The 20840-nt window shown below is 44.3% G+C and overlaps 1 protein-coding gene across 1 annotated transcript in view; it reads left to right on the top strand.

The window, feature by feature from the left end:
* The window catches only part of LOC124595054 (vesicular glutamate transporter 2-like), a 170555-nt gene that overhangs the window by 67454 nt on the left and 82261 nt on the right, over positions 1 to 20840 (top strand). The window contains exon 2 of the mRNA XM_047133619.1: positions 15946 to 16020. Within this exon, the coding sequence (XP_046989575.1) occupies positions 15947 to 16020 (74 nt within the window). The 5' untranslated portion in view covers position 15946. The remainder of the gene's footprint in view (positions 1 to 15945; positions 16021 to 20840) is intronic.

Genomic DNA, 20840 nt, shown 5'->3' with positions numbered 1-20840 from the left:
AACTCGTGTGGTTTAGGCAGAATATATTTTTGAGATCCTTTGTCCTCCAATTAAGTTGGTGTACATAAGCACAGGATCTATGGGAACACTATCAATTATTTATTGCACAAGAAAAATGGTTCAAATGGCTCTGAGCACTACGGGACTTAACATCTATGGTCATCAGTCCCCTAGAACTTAGAACTACGTAAACCTAACTAATCTAAGGACATCACACAACACCCAGTCATCACGAGGCAGAGAAAATCCCTGACCCCGCAGGGAATCGAGAACGCTACCGCACGACCACGAGCTGCGGATTATTGTACAAGATCCAAAAATTGTACAGATATCATACATATGTCATTTTGAAGAGTAACCCTCAACATTTTTTCTTCATGTATACCGCCACAGCGTAGTTTGGTAATTTGCTGACAGTCAGCGCTAGTCCCAGACATGGCGAGTTCAGGTGCGGAGCGAGCCTTCTGTGTGTTGGAGTTCGACAAAAACAAGTGTGCTACAGCTGTTCAACGGATGTTTAGAACCAAGTACGGTAAGAAGCCACCAACAAGGAAAGCTATTTACCACTGGCACAACAAATTCGTTACGACGGGTTGCTTGTACCCGGCGAAGAGAAGCGGACGTCCCAGTGTGAGTGAAGTGAATGTGCAGCGCGTACGATAGACATTCATAAGGCTATTCCTACTTGGACATGTTGCAGTAATGGCTGAAGCCTCAAATGCAATCAGACTCTCCCTTCATCTTTCAGCAGGATGGGGCTCCAACCCATTTTCATCGTGAAGTTCATAGGTACCTGAACACAGTGCTACAGAAGGGGACAGCTGTTTCATGAAATGGCCTCCCCGATCACCAGATTTCACTCCGTGAGACTTTTTTCTGTGGGGACACATTAAAGATCTGGTGCATGTACCACCTCAACCACGTGATGTAGCAGAGCTCCGGGAGAGAATACGGGATGTGACTGCCACAGCACTATTCACAGTAAGAGTCTCCACAACTATTACGTTTACCCATTCAGTTGTGTGCATAATGCCATAGGCGATTAGCTACCCAGCACTGAGACGTATGCAGCAAGATAGTGAGCTTATATTGTATTGTATTGTATGTTAACCGGAGACCTAGAAACGACGGAGAGGCTCCGTCCCCGCCGCAGCCGCAGTGGTCCACAACCCCACGACGACTACCGCAGTCCACTTCACCCCTCCGCCGCCCCACACCGAACCCAGTGTTATTGTGCGGTTCGGCCCCCTGTGGACCCCCCCCCCCCCCTCCCCAGGTAACGTCTCACACCAGACGAGTGTAACCCCTATGTTTGCGTGGTAGAGTAATGGTGGTGTACGCGTACGTGGAGAACTTGTTTGCGCAGCAATCGCCGGCATAGTGTAACTGAGGCAGAATAAGGCGAACCAGCCCGCATTCGCCGAGGCAGATGGAAAACCGCCCTAAAAACCATCCACAGACTGGCCGGCTCACCGGACATCGACACAAATCCGCCGGGCGGATTCGTGCTGGGGACTAGGCGCTCCCCCCCCCCCCCCCCCCCCCCCCCCCGGAAAGCCGTACGTTAGACCGCACGGCCAACCGGTCGGGCATAGTGAGCTTAGTCCTACTTACCAGTGCATTGTAGAACCATGACGCGGTGGAACGGCAAAGCTTTGTTCTTCTGAGCTAGCTACGTGTAAGTCTGCAGTCACTGACACCACTCAAAATAACATTTTTGTACATAGATCAAAGTAATTTCCTACGTCATTTGCGCAGTGTTTTGACAGTAGTGACACTCCACGTTCAAGAAGACCTTCGGGGTTTGATGAAGATCTTTTAAACACATTCATCCACAACGAGCCACGTCAGTGTACTCTAGAACTGACAAATGTGATGAACTGTGATCTTCCACCATCGTGCGACATTTGCGTGCAATTGGGAAACTTCAAAAATCGGGTGTTTGGGTACTGAATGCTCTAAGCCAAAATCGCAAAAATCAGCGGATGATCATATATGCATCTCTGCTTGCTCGTCGTCAATTGGCTCGTGAACAACACGGACCATTTCTATCCTACATCGTTACTGGTGACAAGAAACGAGTTCTTTATACTCCACGACAGTGCCCACCCGTTTTCCGCCAGAGTGACAAAAACATAGTACACGAATGGGTTGGGAAGTCATTCCACACCCACCTGATTCACATGATCTTGGGTGCTCAGATTCTCAACTTTCCCGCTCTCTATCCAACAACCTTCGATGAACTTCCTTTCCGGATGGTTCGGAGAATTCTTCGCCTCAAAATCACGTGTTTCCACAGTTGCGGAATCGAAGTGTTGGCAGACTACTCTAAATAGTGAAGGAGGCTACATTACTGATGACTGAAGTCTGTCTTACGTTTATTTGTTGTGTTTATTAAATTTACGGGACAAAGCTACAAACTTATGCACCATCCCAATATACAGGGTGTTGAAAAAAATTGCCGAATACTTTGGGAGTTGGTAGTACTCATCGAAACAAGAAAAATAAGTCCAATAAACGTGGGTCCGGAAACGCGTACTTTTCGAGGTAAACACATGATTATAGGAAGGGCTACGCGATGCTACGTTGCACATATTAGCACAGTCGTTGCATTGACGCTTCTTCAAGCGTGTCGGCAAGGTATTATCCTATCTTACAGTGCTCTACCTACCAATAGGTGGTCTGCAGTCAGTTGCCGGCCGATGTGGCCGAGCGGTTGTAGGTGCTTCAGTCTGGAACCGCGCGACCGCCACGGTCGCAGGTTCGAATCCTGCCTCGGGCATGGATGTGTGTGATGTCCTTAGGTTAGTTAGGTTTACGTAGTTCTAAGTTCTAGGGGACTGATGACCTCTGATGTTAAGTCCCATAGTGCTCAGAGCCATTTGAACCATTTTTTGCAGTCAGTTGTGTGGTTTGAGTCGTGTTGTACGCTACGTTAGTTTTTGTCATGTTTGTGTGCCTTATCATGTAGTACTGTCAATCCTGTGTACGTATTACGGTGTTTTATCTTGTTCCAGACGCGGAGTCACTTTTATGTTTACTATTATTGCTCTGTTTGTATGTACAAATGGTGTAGTATATTTACTTTTTATCTCTTCCACCACTTGCTATCAACGGAGCCTGCTACTCGACAAGTGAAACGGCGTATATGATATTCTGCTATGATTTAGCAAGCGGAAGTAGTCTGCGAGCCCATGTCCTCTACGCTGAAAAATACCCACAGCACAGGGTGCCCTCCGATAACCTGCTCGGAAGACTTCTCTAGTGTCTGAGGGACACAGGAACCATTGCACCTCGGAAGACTAACTGTGGAAGGCCCCGCACAGTCCGCACGCCTGATAAGGAGGAGCGTGAAACTTTCGAAGGAAGAAAACCCTGGAAAAATGTGCGACGATCACAAGCAGCAGAAGGCCTGCCTCACTCTTTTATCTGAGGGTACTTCATGGCAAGTGCTGTGCCCATATCATCCACAGCGCGTTCAGGCCCTAAGGCCAAAGGATCATCATGGCAGACGGCGGTTCTGTCAATGGCTGTTGCTCAAGTGGGCCGCAGATCCACTGTTCACATCCAAGACTTCATTTACCGATGGGGCAGGGTTCACAAGAGTTGGTGTTGTGAATTTTCAAACCAGCATATATGGGCAAATGTAAATCCCCAAGAAAATCAGCGAAGAGGGCATCAACACCACATCTCAGGGAAGAGGGCATCAACACCATTTCTCAGTCACTTTATGTGCGGGCGTATTTGGCGATATATTAATAGGGCCATATGTGCTACCGCAAGGGTTAACCGGGACGCATTATCTGGACTTTCTCATTAATGTACACTACTAGCCATAAAAATTGCTACACCACGAAGATGACGTGCTACAGACACGAAATTTAACCGACAGGGAGAAGATGCTGCGATATGCAAATGATTAGCTTTTCAGAGCATTCACAAAAGGTTGGCGCCGGTGGCGACACCTACAATGTGCTGACGTGAGGAAAGTTTGATTTCTCATACACAACAGCAGTTGACCGGCGTTGCCTGGTGAAACATTGTTGTGATGCTTCGTGTAAGGAGGAGAAACGCGTACCATCACGTTTCCGACTTTGATAAAGGTCGGATTGTAGCCTATCGCGATTGCAGTTTATCGTACAAAAATGTTCAAATGTGTGTGAAATCTTATGGGACTTAACTGCTAAGGTCATCAGTCCCTAAGCTTACACACTACTTAACCTAAATTATCCTAAGGACAAACAAACACACCCATGCCCGAGGGAAGACTCGAAGCTCCTCCGGGACCAGCCGCACTGTCCATGACTGCAGCGCCTGAGACCGAGTGGCTAATCCCGAACGGCGGTTTATCTATCGCGACATTACTGCTCGCGTTGGTCGAGATCCAATGACTGTTAGCAGAACATGGAATCGGTGGGTTCAGGAGGGTAATACGGAATGCCGTGCGTTTTGCAGCAGCATGGACTATCAGCTAGGAGACCATGGCTGTGGTTACCCTTGACGCTGCATCACAGACGGGAGAGCCTGAGATGGTGCACTCAACGACGAACCTGGGTGCACGAATGGCAAAACGTCATTTTTTCGGATGAATCCAGGTTCTGTTTACAGCATCATGATGGTCGCATCCGTGTTTGGCGACATCGCGGTGAACGCACATTGGAAGCGTGTATTCGTCATCGCCATACTGGCCTATCACCCGGCGTGATGGTATGGGGTGCCATTGGTTACACGTCTCGGTCACCTCTTGTTCGCAGTTTGCATTGACGGCACTTTGAACAGTGGAAGTTACATTTCAGATGTGTTACAACCCGTGGCTCTACCCTTCATTTGATCCCTGCGAAGCCGTACATTTTGGCAGGATAATGCTCGACTGCATGTTGCAGGTCCTGTACGGGCCTTTCTGGGTACAGAAAATGTTCTACTGCTGCCCTGGCCAGCACATTCTCCAGATCTCTCACCAATTAAAAGCGTCTGGTCAATGGTGGCCGAGCAACTGGCTCGTCACAATACGCCAGTCATTACTCTTGATTAGCACACTGGAGTCGCATTCGTGAGGACAACGGTTCAATCCCGTCTCCGGCCATCCTGATTTAGGTTTTCCGTGATTTCCCTAAATCGCTTCAGGCAAATGCCGGGATGGTTCCTTTGAAAGGGCACGGCCGTTTTCCTTCCCCATCCTTCCCTCACCCGAGCTTGCGCTCCGTCTCTAATGACCTCGTTGTCGACGGGACGTTAAACACTAATCTCCTCCTCCTCCTCCTCCACTACTCTTGATGAACTGTGGTATCGTGTTGAAGCTGCATGGGCAGCTGTACCTGTACACACCATCCAAGCTCTGTTTGACCCAATTCCCAGGCGTACCAAGCCCGTTATTACGGCCAGAGGTGGTTGTTCTGGGTACTGATTTCTCAGGATCTATACACCCAAATTGCGTGAAAATGCAGTTACATGTCAGTTCTACTATAATATATTTGTCCAATGAATATCCGTTTATCATCTGCATTTCTTCTTGGTGTAGCAATTTTAATGGCCAGTAGTGTATTTTCTATCTTGTTGGAGGTTGTGTCATTGCAGCAACGAATACAAATGTTGGCGCATAAGCACACTTTCGTGTCAGGGTGCGCGAATATCTAATGTAGACATCTCAGGACCGCTGAACTGGTTGGTTGCGCGGGGGTGGGGGGTGGGGGGGGAGGAGGGAGGGGCGGGGGGGTGGGGGCGGGGACATACCTTGGTCTGCTCGTTCCACAGATCTCCATGCCCTAGACTTTTGGTTATGGGGACACTTGAAGGAATTGGTCTACGCTACGTCGCTTCTTCAGTGCTTGCCAACATGTACAACAATCGGATATACTTGAACGTCGAAGGGCGCGTCATTTCTTATGCCGGTGGGCACAGGGGTGCACTGTCATGAATAGAGGCCACGTTGAAAGATCTCTTGTGAACACGCGTTTATCGCAAAAAGTATGAATTGCAGGACCCATGTTTACTGGACTTATTTCAGACAGTATGTATTTCCAGACCCATGTTTATTGGAGCTATTTTTCTTGTTTCGGTGAGTACTATCACCTCTCAAAGTATTCGACACTGTTTTTGAACACCCTGCATTTCATATCCAAACAGTATTTTTACTGACGGACTATTCAGTATTTCCACCATTTCAAGGACAGGTTTGGGTCCATTCTGCTGCGGCCAAGGGGTGTCTCCCCCCAAAAACCTGTTTCTTACTTTTGAGTTTCGGCAAAAGTATCCCTGTGCCAACCTTCTAGAACATTCGAGACGCCGCTTTTGTCTCTCTGCCCACATTAGCGGCCTTGCTCCTCTTGTCACCGCTGCTCGTCTCTTTGCATGAAAGTGGCCAAACTGCCTGCCTTGCGTTTCCATTTATTCTGTTTTTCTGCTGGATTCATTCCACAGCAAACGAACGGAAGTTCGATTTAGATGCAGATTGTGTCAGTAAATTGCAAATTTGCTGCTACATATTTTACAACCCATTATACAATAATTTATGCTTCAGCTCAGTTTATGGGATTACATATTATTACGTTCAGAAATGAGCGTGGATAGAGAAATGACACGCCGCTGCCACGTCTCACAATTCTTAGACTGAGAAGCCGTTATAATCAATAACACTGTTTCTGCGTTCTCTACAAGCCGCTGTAGGTGCTTAGTGCGCTGCACGTTGGCGTTAGGCTGCGGCCCCGCTGCTGGCACATCACTGCTTGTTCCTCACCGGAGCCTTGTCACAGTTACGCTGAATCTCGGTCGCGCGTATACTTCGCTTATCGCAGGAAGCCATTACCCTGCGGCTGTTCTCGTCGCCAGGTGAGTGGATTGCTTGTAGTGCGTGTAAGGAAAAAACTGTGATCTTTGCATTGTCCGACGACAATAATAGTGATTCGTTGATGCCAAAAATGTGCCTATTGACGAGGAGAAATAATAAGGGGTTTGGATGCACTTTTTGAATGCAGACTGTCCACACGGCAGATACTTTAACCACTTCTAACAACAGCTCAGAAATTATCCAGAGCATTTTTTCCAGACAGTTAAGGATGTCGGAACAAAATTTTCTCGTTTATTTTACATATCATTAAGCACATTAGTAAAAGATATTCGACTCAACATCGCTAACGTAATTTTTGTGCTAGAGCAATTCATGGGCCAACTGATTCTGAGGTACTATTTCCTCAACTTTTATCCACATCTACGTTATATAGTACTAGCTTGTTATAATTAAAGCGCAGATACTCATAGAGGTCCATTGTGGGCTATAATTATCATATGGCAGTAAAACTTGGTAGATATACTAATGTGTCAATGTGGAACCGGTTTATGTTGGAAAAAAGTTTGTTCCAATTATGGCCACCAGGTACAAATCTGGCTCTACACAGCATCTTGTCGACGTCTCCGGGGCTCAAAATGAACAGTCTGTGTGAGTGGCGGTTAATAACAGTATCAACATTATGCCTTTTTCACTTGTTTGACGTTTTCTGCCACCATCCCGTTCCTCGTCCATTACGTATGGAAACGTTTACATACGTCTGTATTGCATTCACAGCGTTAGATTTGCACCTAGTAGCCAAAATTGGAACTAATTTTTGTCTAGCGTAAATCGGTTCTACGTTGACGCATTGCCATGTCTACCAAGTTTTGTTGGCATACGATACTTACAGCTCACACTGGACCTCTGTGAGAAGCTGCACTTGAATTATAACCACCTGGTACATGTCACTTGTACATTCTCTTACTGACATTTTATCGAAAGCAGGTGAAACACAGGGACTAATTAAAAAAAAAAAATTATTACAGCTAAGCGCTATTGAGGAAGCAGCCAATCACAACCAAAGTTTTGGGAAGAGCGACGAAAGTCATTTCCGCAAACACAAACCAGCTTTATATTCTCGTCTAGAGCAGGCGAAACCCAGTTGGCTTGTTTCGTTATGGCCTTACCGTGCCGCAGTGGTGCAAGCAGCGTGGCTGCAGCATAAATGCACCCTTAGTTTACAGTGTCCCTCTGTAATGTTATTTGTCGTATTCCGCCATACTATTTGCCTTCAGGGTGAAGGGCATCACCCACCATCGACTATACGTAACTGCTACTGTGTTGCTGAGGCCACCTGAGGCCTGATGCGCTCTACCTACTGCTCCCTTGTGTTCACCGACTTTAGGTCACAATCAAATTTCTTTGTCAAAGTTGATATGCCAAATATTTATGTCAAAGAAGTTTGATGGTGTAATAGGGCACTTTGTCAAATCTCGTCTGTCGTCAAATAAATTTGATCAAATCTAGGGCCTCGCTGCGGCGTTCTGTCATCTGTAGTGTGTTTGTTTATAGACATGGCCGGTAAATACAATTGGTGTGTACCGTCAAATACAAAATTAATAGAGATGTGTGAAGCTGATGAGGCGCTTTACAACGTGAGGCACCCTGAATACAAAAACAGATTAAGATGATTGGAGAGCTATAAAAATATTGCGGAGGTCATTAGCCGTGAGATACGATTTTCGGACACAAAATAGAAATAGTTCTTAATGCACATAAAGTGTATTGAACATTTATTTACCTTCAGACATTGGTCCTTTAGTGCTTTATAAATTGCTGCACACGTTCCAGGTATTATTTTCGTGAATGTGCACTGTGGTATTCGAGTGCTGTACTTTAAGCTACAGTAACTCTCTCCTGTAACAAGGAATCGGAGTGTTACAGTGAGCCTGTCTTCTGCAGATATAGCAGTTCTTAAGTGAGTATTGTACTTTGTGATATGAGGATACACTTCACTGAGCACATACTGAAATATACGCTCATCCATTCTTAAGTAATTTATGTACGACTTGACGTCCTCCACTAAAGCTCACTTAACAAGTATTGTCGAATGCTTTTATCGTCTCGTCGTAAAACCCACGGCTTCACCCAGGTACGTTTCCTTTTTTCCCCTGCTTCTCTTCTATGTCTGTACACAGTTCAATTGTGGGACATGCAACTGTTGCGATTAATGACAAGTTGTTGTCAGCCATCTTGAACTTTGACGAAAAATATGATGAGAGTGTAATACCTTTTTTATCGCCACGTCAAAGATCTTTGTCAAATAAATTTGACGAATATTTGATAATACCTTTGATCAAATCTTTGGCAAAGAAATTTGATAATGTAATACTGGCCGCAGCGATTACTCGGCCGGGCCAAGGTCCTGGGCAGATAGCACCTACGATCGGCCAAATTCAATTCTGATGGGTGGAGCGAGCACATCTTTCAAGTTGCTGTTGATTGATTTGATTAGGGAGAAGAAGAACTTGAACTCATCCGTCAGATTCGTGGTGAAGCCCGCTGAAAACTTGGCAGAAAGCTGGGGCAGAGATCCTGCTAGGATGGGACCTGACAGCTTGCGAAGCGAGCCTCCATGTAGGACAGCTTGCGATGCGAGCCTCCATGTAGGACGTTGAGTTTTGGCTCAGGAGGAACTGAGTTGTTTGGTACCGAGCGCAGAGACCGTCTGCGGGTCGTAATCGTTAGACACCTGTACCGGTCCAACTTGGCCGCCACTGCCACTCCAGCCACAGCCGCAAGACTGGCAAAAGCCGTCGTCCGAGGGCACTGCCGGAGGACGCCTGCCACAAGTCTCACACGAACCTTCCGCCACACACCGCACGATAAACGACACGCACTGTCTCACACTTTGTCTTAACCCATTAAGTCCCAAATTAATTTTTTTTTTAAATTGAGTTTTTTATTGCTTTCGCAGGTTCGAATCCTGCCTCGGGCATGGATGTGTGTGATGTCCTTAGGTTAGTTAGGTTTAAGTAGTTCTAAGTTCTAGGGGACTGATGACCACAGATGTAAAGTCCCATAGTGCTCAGAGCCATTTTTTTATTGCTTTTATAATGTACATAGTGTATGAACCACAATAAGTACAAAAATAGCCAAAGAGTATTTATACATGCTGATATTATGGCCGTCCTCAAAATAGGACACTGGGATCTGACAGTATCGTATACCATACTAAACTGTATTCAAGTCTTAACTATTTATTCCTTATGAAATGGTACAAAACACTTCACACACAGTGTTACACGACATTTAACACAATATGTTTTTTGGTTTCCCGTTGCATTTAGCTCTTACACATCTTCTTTGCGTGCTTCTTTTGTCAATCATATGACCAATTCCACCAAACCTGATGTCTGGTATCACTCTCAACTGACTTGATGGGTATTCCATTGGACGTCCAATATTCGGTTTTCTAGTGTCCAGTTTCAGGTATGTAACTGTAACAGCACGTCTGAAATCCAATAAAGCCTGTGCATTTTTCCCGTGTACTAGTCTGTAGAAGAATCAGGCATTTAAGAGGGCCATTTCCAGCAAACGTGTAATAGGACCCAGTACCATTTTTTCCCTCTAATTACCGTCGCATATTTTCCAACTAACCAGTCATGGTGGTAAACACCTCCCACGTACGCGTTATGCGGCTTCAAAACGGCAGGTTGTTGCACTTGGGTCTTCTTACTTGCTTGTCTACTGTACCGTGTAGCTGCTCCCAAAGGTTCAACTTGGTCAAAATTTGTACCAATTGTAACGCATCTGTTGTCGTGCCATCGAACAAATAAGTCTTCACCATTCCTGTCGAACTGGTAGTCATACTTTCCTTTTTTTCAGTTCGTTGCTGCTCAGTAGTGGACAGTCACCAACTCGATTCTCTCTGACAGTCCCAGTTGCTCGAAAACCCAAATTTCTCAGATGAATCAGAAGATCTCTACTAGTGAAGAAATTGTCAAAGTACACACAGTGATTCTTGGGTTTTTCAGTGCAGTCCAACATGTTTAGAACTATTCTTGATCCGAATAGTAGGTCATCCCTTGCAGTATCTTCTGGATCCTTTCCATAGTATAAATCAAATTTGAAACAGTAGCCACTTGCTCCACAAAGAGACCACAACTTATAGCCAAATCTAATAGGCTTGCCTCGGATAAACTGTCCATCTGGAACTGTATTATTTACTAATGGGTAACATATTCATAAATATACTTACATAATACACCGTAAATTTCAAAGTAACTTCATATCCTGTAATTATATATATAAGAGGGGTCGTTACTTACCTCAGAAACAAAATCTGGTAAAATTACCACGTTCTAAAAAGAAAATACATCAGCAGTAACAGAGTTTCATATTCGAACGTGCAGCAGTACAAATAACTGAAATGATAACACCAAGTCCCAGTGTCCTATTTCCAGTACAACAAATTTTATAACAATGGAAAACAATGAATATAGCTCCAATTGAGCTAACAATGCAAGGAGTTTAAAAGACATATTGTTGACTAGAAATAATCGCAAAAAGGTCTTTGCCACATATTTCAGATATTACTAAATTGCCGATAAGGTAAATACCTGCAATAACGAAAAGTGTGCCTTAGTATTCAATAATCAATTAATGGTAGGATTTATTGCTTTTAATTTCCTGTAAGCATACGTTTGTTATAGAAAGCATCAACAAATGACATAGAACAGTAATAGTTACAAATTAATAATTTATTGTGTATTTATAAATAAATATGTGCTCTGTCCTCAAAATAGGACACTGGTACTTAATGGGTTAAAATTCTCCGTTGGTCTTACTGTAACACGTGGTAAAAACCCTGGTAATAACCGGGAGACTTTTTCACGTATACAAAGAGCATATTATTATTTTCATTGTTTCAGTAGCAGTGGTGAAGGACATTGATTGCTTTGAACGGTGTTTTGTACGGGGTAACTGGAATTCGATAGCCACAGTCTAAATACAGCATTTTGTGAAAATAAATGATTGTGACGTAATCTACATTCATGCTTTTTGTGCCGCTGGCTATGCTTGGGTTTGACGAAAATAAAGTCTGGCCCTCGTTTAGTGTAGCACGCCACAAATTCAACTTGTGGATTTCATCAACATAATGTGATTAATGTAATGGCTGTTGTCGATTGCAGGTCTCTGGTCTCGAAATTCGCTTCTGCTGTCATGTTTTTGTAATTATGTGCAACGTAAATACTGATAAATAAAAATATGTCTTCATAGCTAAGTGTGTATTTCATAAACAACCAACAAAAACTCACGAGTGAAATTGGAAATGTTTATGTACTTGTGAGAACTCAGTGTTGGTGAGCTTGTAGAATAATGTCTGAATACAGTTGCTACGAATTACGCATTTTATTGATATGAATATACGCAAAATAATGAGAGAACACTTGAGGCCAGAACAAACGACACACAAGGCAATAGCGCGAACAGAAAGTCAAAGACAATCATTCCTCCCAAGAGACCCACTCGTTCATTGTATCGAACATCGAGTTACCGGTCGATGTCGATTTCGGCTATCGATGCCACCAAACATAGTTGCCAAACCACACTTGATTGCCATTCTCTACAGTTAAAAGTACTGTAGGTCCGCGTGGCCTGCCACAACACCAACTCAATTTCACGTGATGCTTGGCGTCTAGCAAAAGCGTTTGTGAAGATCTCCCTCTCCGCACCAGTGTAAGGGATGTGTTATCACGAACTGCAGTATACACCTAAACTTTAGAGCTATTTTAACTTACATTAGTACTAACGTAAAAGAATTTTTCTGTTGCATATTAAGTTTGTTTGAATGCATATTAAATGGTGGCTACCATACTTGAGTCCATTATTATTTCCTCAAACCTGGGTACCATCTTAGCCAAATAAAATAAGTGAACTTAATATGGAATTTAAAACGATTGAGAATTTGTCTGTAAAGACACTCATCTTAAAGGAATTTATCTGCTGATTCCAAAATATGTCTTAGATTTTGTGAATCTGTATTATTTTCAGAGTTGCGGTAGACTTAATATTATGATTTATGTTTTAGTAATATTTAATCAGCTGATGAAATTGGAGTGCAGTTGTAACATAGTAAACTGATTACAATGTTCGAAACATGCATTTCTCTCAGGATTCTTAAAATAAATTTCGGAAGAATTGCATGACATCATCGGAATCAGCAAGCAAACGGCGATATTGTGATGTTCTCATAAATATGTTTTATGCACAACAAAAAAATGGAATACACTTGATATAAAGGTTGATTAGGGTCAAAGAGTTCGTTGTTGAGTGTCGTAACCAAATTCGTTTCGATAACCAGTTATGAAATTACATCAGAGGCTGATACACCTAATTCCTTCATTTACGATCCCCCTGTAAATGCTCCAGCAAACTGATATTTCGTTAAACTTAATAAATGCAACGTCATCGAATACAGTGTGAACAGTGAGGTTTTAGTAATGAGAACAGGACACATTGTTTTAAGAGTAAGTCAGAACAGAACGTGTAGCATAGGATGAGGTATACCTAGAAAGAGATGCTAATGTCAATTTCAACTTAATTCATTGTAAGTATCAAAATTTGAAAGTTGCTTTCCCAAAAACATGTCCAGAAGATCCATTAAAAAAACAAGTAAGCTGTGATTACCTGAGGAAATTAAAATCTGGAGGAAGACAGTAATTTATATAAAGGCCAGAGGAAGTCAACATCTGACATTACTTGCATACTACAAGAAATATTATATTATTTTAAGGAAAGTCATTAAAATGTCCAAAAGAACGTACATCCTGACAGGAATAAATAATGCAGATAATAAGATTAAAACTATATAGTATATTGCCAAATGGGAGACTCGACAGCCAGTCAGTGTGTAAAATACCACAACAATTAAACTAAACTAAATGGCCATGTTGTGAGGGATAGTTCACAAGCTGTGAGTACTTTTAACGATCAGTTTCTAAATGTAGCAGCAAAAATAGGGTGTTGAAGAAGCAAGAGAAAATATTAAAAATGTTATTCCACAAAACTGTAAGAAACGAGAACTTGCATCAACGTCATTTACTGAAATTAATAGAATTATACAGATTCTAAGAAACAAAAGCTCAGGTGGTGTTCATTAAATTTCAAACAGAACTCTGAAAAGTTGTTCCAACTTCAAAAGGAATCTCCATAGTGATACATGCATTGCATCAATGTCACATGGATTTTTTTCATACTGGGTAAAATATGCAGTTGTTAAATCTTTTCATAAGAAAGACAGCAAGAGATACTTAACAGTTATCGTCTTTTTTCAAAATATTCGAAAAAGTAATGTACTCAAGAGTATTCCCACACTTAAGTAGAAACATTTTACATAGCATAACACAGTTTAGGGTCCATAAAATATCGGTAGTTGGTATTTTTTGGAATCTTTCCAAGGTGTATGATTGTGTAGATCATGTTACTTTCTTAAAGGAACTCGAGTTTTATGGAACTGATGGTTTTATGCGCAGCTGGTTTGAATCATACTTAACAAACATGTTCTGGTGAATAATTCAATCAATGTTGAAGGTGTAGAATATTTTAGTGACTGGGGAATGGAGTCCTACAGGGTTCAATTTGGGTCCACTGTTTTTCGTTATATATGTGAATTACCTTCTATTTAACATTCAACAAGCAGAACTGGTACTTTTTGCTGACATCATTAGTGTTATAATAAATCTCGATAGGAAGAAAAGCCACAGATGAGATTGTTAACCACGTTTCCCAAATAATTATTAAGTGGTTGTTTGAAAATGGACTCTCCCTAAATTTTGAGAAAAGAGACTATATCAGTTCTGTACAATAAATAGCGTCATACCAACAACTGATGTAACACATGAGCAGGAGTCACTAAATAGGAGAGAATGCTCCAAATTTTTGGTTATACATATTGATGAAAACCGGAACTGGAAGAAGCATGTTACTGAGCTTCTCAAACAATTACGGTCAGCTAGTTTTGCCCTTCATATAATTGCTAATCTTGGAAACAAACGAATCAATCTCCTTACATGTTTGGTGTACTTTTACTCAGTAATGTCTTATGGAATAATTTTCTGTGGTAACTAATCTAGAAAGAAAGTACTGATTGCACAAAAGAGAGCAGCGAAAATAATGCGTGGTGTTTACCCAGGGACGTCCTGTAAGTACCTTTTCAAGGAGGTAGGCACTTTAACTGCGCCGTCACAATACATATTTTCGCGAATGAATTTCGTCATAAATAATCCATCACAATTTTAGAGGAACAGTATGTCCATACCTGCAGCACTAGAGGGAAAAATGACCTTTGTTACCCATCTTTAAAGCTGTCAGTAGATCAAGAAATTTTTTCCTCTTTTGGCTAGTAACCTAAAATGTCTGTCAGGCAGCAAATCTATCTTAAAATCATTTCTCATGGACAACTCATTCTATTTCACTGAAGAATTTCTACTACAAAATTGTTAGTCAGTTTTTTTAAGAAAAGGCTTTTTTTAATGTAGTTGTGTGAGTAAGACTAAAAAAAATAAATTGTTCATCAATGTTAACGCTAGTCATTTATACACACCCTGTAAACTGACTCGTTCCACAGCCATGTATAAAAGAATCATTCAAATGATCTCTGATACATGTGACTAACTACATAACTACGTGATGTGGGTCCAAGTGCAGCATAAAAATTCTATTGTTACAAGTGGAAGTGCGAGTCTGATAGGTGCTCCAATCTCGACCTTTGCTCTTGCTGCCTCCATCATCCGATTACGCATTATGGACTGTGTACTTTTACTCAGATTCAAGTTGCCAGTAAATTTCTTCTGCTATTCCAAGAGATACAGTAAAGGGTTTGTGAAGCTTAGAATAACAGAGATGAAGTATTGGCACATTGGAGTTTCGCTCCGGCCAGAAGGCCTGTTCAGATAGCTCAGCCGATAAATGTTTATGGAAATAACTTAATAGAGCCATTTCAGATCGTAATTCTAGCACTTTTTATGCAAGAAATGTTTGAATAAGAACACGTTCCCGATCACTGTGCCTTTCTGCACCTAAACAGATTTAGAAATACAGCAGAAAGTGATTAAGAACTTTACAGTTACATTCACTTTAAAGATCTGATGATTAATGCCAGTATTTTCTTGTTTCAGAATGGGTGTCGACGATGCATCACAAGACAATAAGACAGGCGACGATGATAAGGGAGCTACTGCACGACAGACTCAGTAAGCGAAGCTTTCACTAAAATGTTTGATCTGATGATTATGATGACAGCATGTCATGATCAACAGTCTTTGTCAGTATTACCCCAGCAGTAGTTTCAATGAGATGCGGTCAAAGTAAGCTCACTATACAAAATATTAGTCACTTATATATCTTTCACTGTGTAGCAAGAACATGGTTTATGAATAAACGCATTGGCAGTCACACTGTGATCGGTGGAGGAAATTGGTGGCTCGTGTGGTCGATGACGATGGGGATAACAAAGTGAACGGCTGGGTAGAAGCTAAGTCCAAAATAGTATCGAAAGTCATAAGAAATTGCAAAACAGACCGAGGATATGAATCGAAAACCATAAACAAAGGCAAGGTCAATCAATCTACTATCAAAGGCGTGTGTCGAAGGCTTCAGGGAATAGCAAGGAACTGAGGAACAAGTATGGGGCAGTGGTATTTACAGTCACTCTTGCCTCAGTAGGTGGGCCCATGTGACATTCCTGTGGCAGCAGTGTCCTTCGTGGGAGGGAGCTGGGACTATTCTATGGAGACTGAGTGTCTCTGACTTTCCCTCCAAATCGATACTCAGGCTGGACGGGAAATACGAATACTAAACCCCTCCCCTCTTTAATTGTCGTGTAGGGCTGGAACTGTTCAAGCCTGTCCGGATTTCGTCGAGAAGTGGGGGTGGTCGTGCTAGAATTTACGCCAAAGCCTTTCGCTGCACTTCCTCGTCGTGATCGGCCAGGTTATATGTCGATGCTGTCTGTGGAATTGTCAACCGATCGATTGTTTCTGGTGTGCTGCATGGTTCTGCCAGCATGGGAGTGGGTAGCAACATTGGTATGCATGGTTAAAATGGCTCTGAGCACTATGGGACTTAACAGCTGAGGTCATCAGTCCCCTAGAACTTAGAACTACTTAAACCTAACTAACCTAAGGACATCACACACATCCATGCCCGAGGCAGGATTCGAACCTGCGACCGTAGTGGTCACGCGGTTCCAGACTGAAGCGCCTAGAACCGCACGGCCACACCGGCCGGTTTTGGTATGCATGGCAGCAATGGTTCGGCTTCCATGGAAGCCTCAATACAGGTATGCCCAAGCTCTGCCAAATGCTTGGAGAGGGTTTCTCAGATGTTGGTGGGAGCTGGAAGTGGATTAGGGGGTAGTAGGGGGTTCACCTACATTATCTCCTATCACTGGTCGTTGTCGATCACCTGTTGGCGCATAAAACGAGTGCAGAGGTTGTTGTAGTGGTGGAAGGCACACTGCTGGGAACGCTTGTACTGAGGGTGGCTGCGTGACTCACGTCAGTTGGCTGCACGGGGGAGGGGTTTAGCTACGTCTCGTTATGGTCAGAACTGATTTTCATGCTTGGATATTCACTCCTGATCGGTCTCAATCTCCAATATTTGTCGTCCCCTATAGCCGACGACGACACCTTGCATCGTTTGTGGAGTCCTACGCGGAGATATCGGTCCATACTTGGGAGCCGATCGGTAATGGGCGGTGGGATCGCTGAGTCAGGCGCAGCAGGTCAAACAGGATGTGTTCATGTGCAATTTTTGCTGGACTGCGTTTATTTACGAGGGTACACCAGTACACTGCAAAGAAGATGGTGAGTATCCCTCAGAGCCAGTCGCTGTCATTATCTTGCGTATCAGCATTTTGTAGATCTTGACCATCTGCTTCGCTTCAGAGTTCGATGATGAACTTAGGTGCTCAGTACTGTTGTGTATACAAAATTCCTGAAACACAGTATCCATGAAATGAGGGTCATTGTCGTAAACCAGGGTGGAAGGCGACCCTCTGGTTCGAATGGAGAGGGTACAGATAGTAGCTGATGTATTGGTGAAAGCCATCTATGACCCATGTGGGAAGTTGGGTACAGCATCATCGGCTGACAGTCGCATTGTTCCTCAGACTCGTTCTGCAGAATCAATGCGTTCTTTTTGCTAGGGGTGGTGAAGGCGGGGCCAAGGGTTAAAATGCTGCGCTGGGGCTGAATTATTGTGGGTGCAGGTCTTGCAGATCTGGACCATATGTTCTGTGGCAGCGTCAACAGCAGCCCAGTAAACATGATGCCGCGCTATTGCCTTCGTTGCTGCTCCACATTCTTCAACTTTCGATGTGGAGGAGCTTCAATATGCAGGGGCAGAGTTACCATCCACTGTTCAGATTTGTCTGTGGCTAATAATGAGGCACCATCGGTTACGGTAAGCTGGTGTTGTAATGAATGCCATGCTGGGTCTATGGCCTTAGGCAGGTGCTCCGGCCTACCTCGCTATACAGCAGCCAACACTCTACAGAGCAATGGATCATAGCCTGTTGGTATTGTTACTTTGCACCCTTAATTGGGAATTCTTCGAGGTTGTGTCACTGTCAAAGGCAAAACAAGGCTTTTGTGGCTTTCAGAGTCTGTACATGGATCACATTTCAAGCAGAAAAGTGCGTTTGTGTTTGAATGCTGCATGATGAGCCTGTAATAGATCTTGTATTTATAGTTACTAGGGGACAATACCCAGCACTGCAGCCGCTGTGCAACCTTATCGGGAAGTTTCGAGTGGGGACCCAATAGCGAAGTGAGGGGCTTGTAACTGGTGATCATGTGAAACTTGTTAGCATAGAGATGTACGTGAAACGGACTGTTCTGCCCCGTTAGGATATTTGCGGGCCAGTACTGCACCAATGCTGCACTCTGAGGCATTAGTGGTTAGCGTTAAGTATATGCCGGGGTTGAACGTTGCTAAAGAAGGAGCCGACGAAAATCAATGTTTAAGTTACAAGAAAGCTTTCTTAAATTGTAATTGGTTTGTCTGTACAGTGCATCACATCTACGGATTTCCGTCCCATTCGGATAATTCCTTCGAGGTCCTTTTTTTCCATACTCAATTAACGGTCGAGTACCTGAAAGTTCCGAAACGCGTTACTGAACGGATCGATGGTGGTAACCAAGAAAGTTTGAATACGGAGTGCCAAGAGGTCTCGATCAGGCAACGAACTAACGAGACGTTTCAGGGCAGGCTCCAGCTGTGTATTTAAAAAACAGTCAGGGCTTGGCTTCCGCTGTTATATTATTATTGCCACACTGCTGTTTTCTGAATTTTCATTGTTTCAACTTCTGCCCCACTCTCGCTCACTGACTGCCTCCGACTTCTCTTGGCGCAAGAAGTACACTCCTGGAAATGGAAAAAAGAACACATTGACACCGGTGTGTCAGACCCACCATACTTGCTCCGGACACTGCGAGAGGGCTGTACAAGCAATGATCACACGCACGGAACAGTGGACACACCAGGAACCGCGGTGTTGGCCGTCGAATGGCGCTAGCTGCGCAGCATTTGTGCACCGCCGCCGTCAGTGTCAGCCAGTTTGCCGTGGCATACGGAGCTCCATTGCAGTCTTTAACACTGGTACCATGCCGCGACAGCGTGGACGTGAGCCGTATGTGCAGTTGACGGACTTTGAGCGAGGGCGTATAGTGGGCATGCGGGAGGCCGGGTGGACGTACTGCCGAATTGCTCAACACGTGGGGCGTGAGGTCTCCACAGTACATCGATGTTGTCGCCAGTGGTCGGCGGAAGGTGCACGTGCCCGTCGACCTGGGACCGGACCACAGCGACGCACGGATGCACGCCAAGACCGTAGGATCCTACGCAGTGCCGTAGGGGACCGCACCGCCACTTCCCAGCAAATTAGGGACACTGTTGCTCCTGGGGTATCGGCGAGGACCATTCGCAACCGTCTCCATGAAGCTGGGCTACGGTCCCGCACACCGTTAGGCCGTCTTCCGCTCACGCCCCAACATCGTGCAGCCCGCCTCCAGTGGTGTCGCGACAGGCGTGAATGGAGGGACGAATGGAGACGTGTCGTCTTCAGCGATGAGAGTCGCTTCTGCTTTGGTGCCAATGATGGTCGTGTGCGTGTTTGGCGCCGTGCAGGTGAGCGCCACAATCAGGACTGCATACGACCGAGGCACACAGGGCCAACACCCGGCATCATGGTGTGGGGAGCGATCTCCTACACTGGCCGTACACCACTGGTGATCGTCGAGGGGACACTGAATAGTGCACGGTACATCCAAACCGTCATCGAACCCATCGTTCTACCATTCCTAGACCGGCAAGGGAACTTGCTGTTCCAACAGGACAATGCACGTCCGCATGTATCCCGTGCCACCCAACGTGCTCTAGAAGGTGTAAGTCAACTACCCTGGCCAGCAAGATCTCCGGATCTGTCCCCCATTGAGCATGTTTGGGACTGGATGAAGCGTCGTCTCACGCGGTCTGCACGTCCAGCACGAACGCTGGTCCAACTGAGGCGCCAGGTGGAAATGGCATGGCAAGCCGTTCCACAGGACTACATCCAGCATCTCTACGATCGTCTCCATGGGAGAATAGCAGCCTGCATTGCTGCGGAAGGTGGATATACACTGTACTAGTGCCGACATTGTGCATGCTCTGTTGCCTGTGTCTATGTGCCTGTGGTTCTGTCAGTGTGATCATGTGATGTATCTGACCCCAGGAATGTGTCAATAAAGTTTCCCCTTCCTGGGACAATGAATTCACGGTGTTCTTATTTCAATTTCCAGGAGTCTAGTACTTGCATCCCACGGCGGTAATCGCCCTTTGCGCCCGCCCTCTTGTTCGTAGTGAGAATCGAAACACGTAGGCAGCTGCATTTTCAACGTGGACACAACACCCATCGACGTCGTCTACTCATTTGGTCAGTGTAAATACCGCTGGTAAGTAATTTATAGATTATGTATACACTCTGCTGGGAAAAAAATAGTGCACCTGGAAAGACGATGCCACCTGGAATAGT

Source organism: Schistocerca americana, chromosome 2 (assembly GCF_021461395.2).
Source record: "Schistocerca americana isolate TAMUIC-IGC-003095 chromosome 2, iqSchAmer2.1, whole genome shotgun sequence".
Classification (NCBI taxonomy): domain Eukaryota; kingdom Metazoa; phylum Arthropoda; class Insecta; order Orthoptera; family Acrididae; genus Schistocerca; species Schistocerca americana.
Note: the sequence above shows the minus strand (reverse complement) of the source record. Positions and strands in the feature narration are given on the sequence as shown.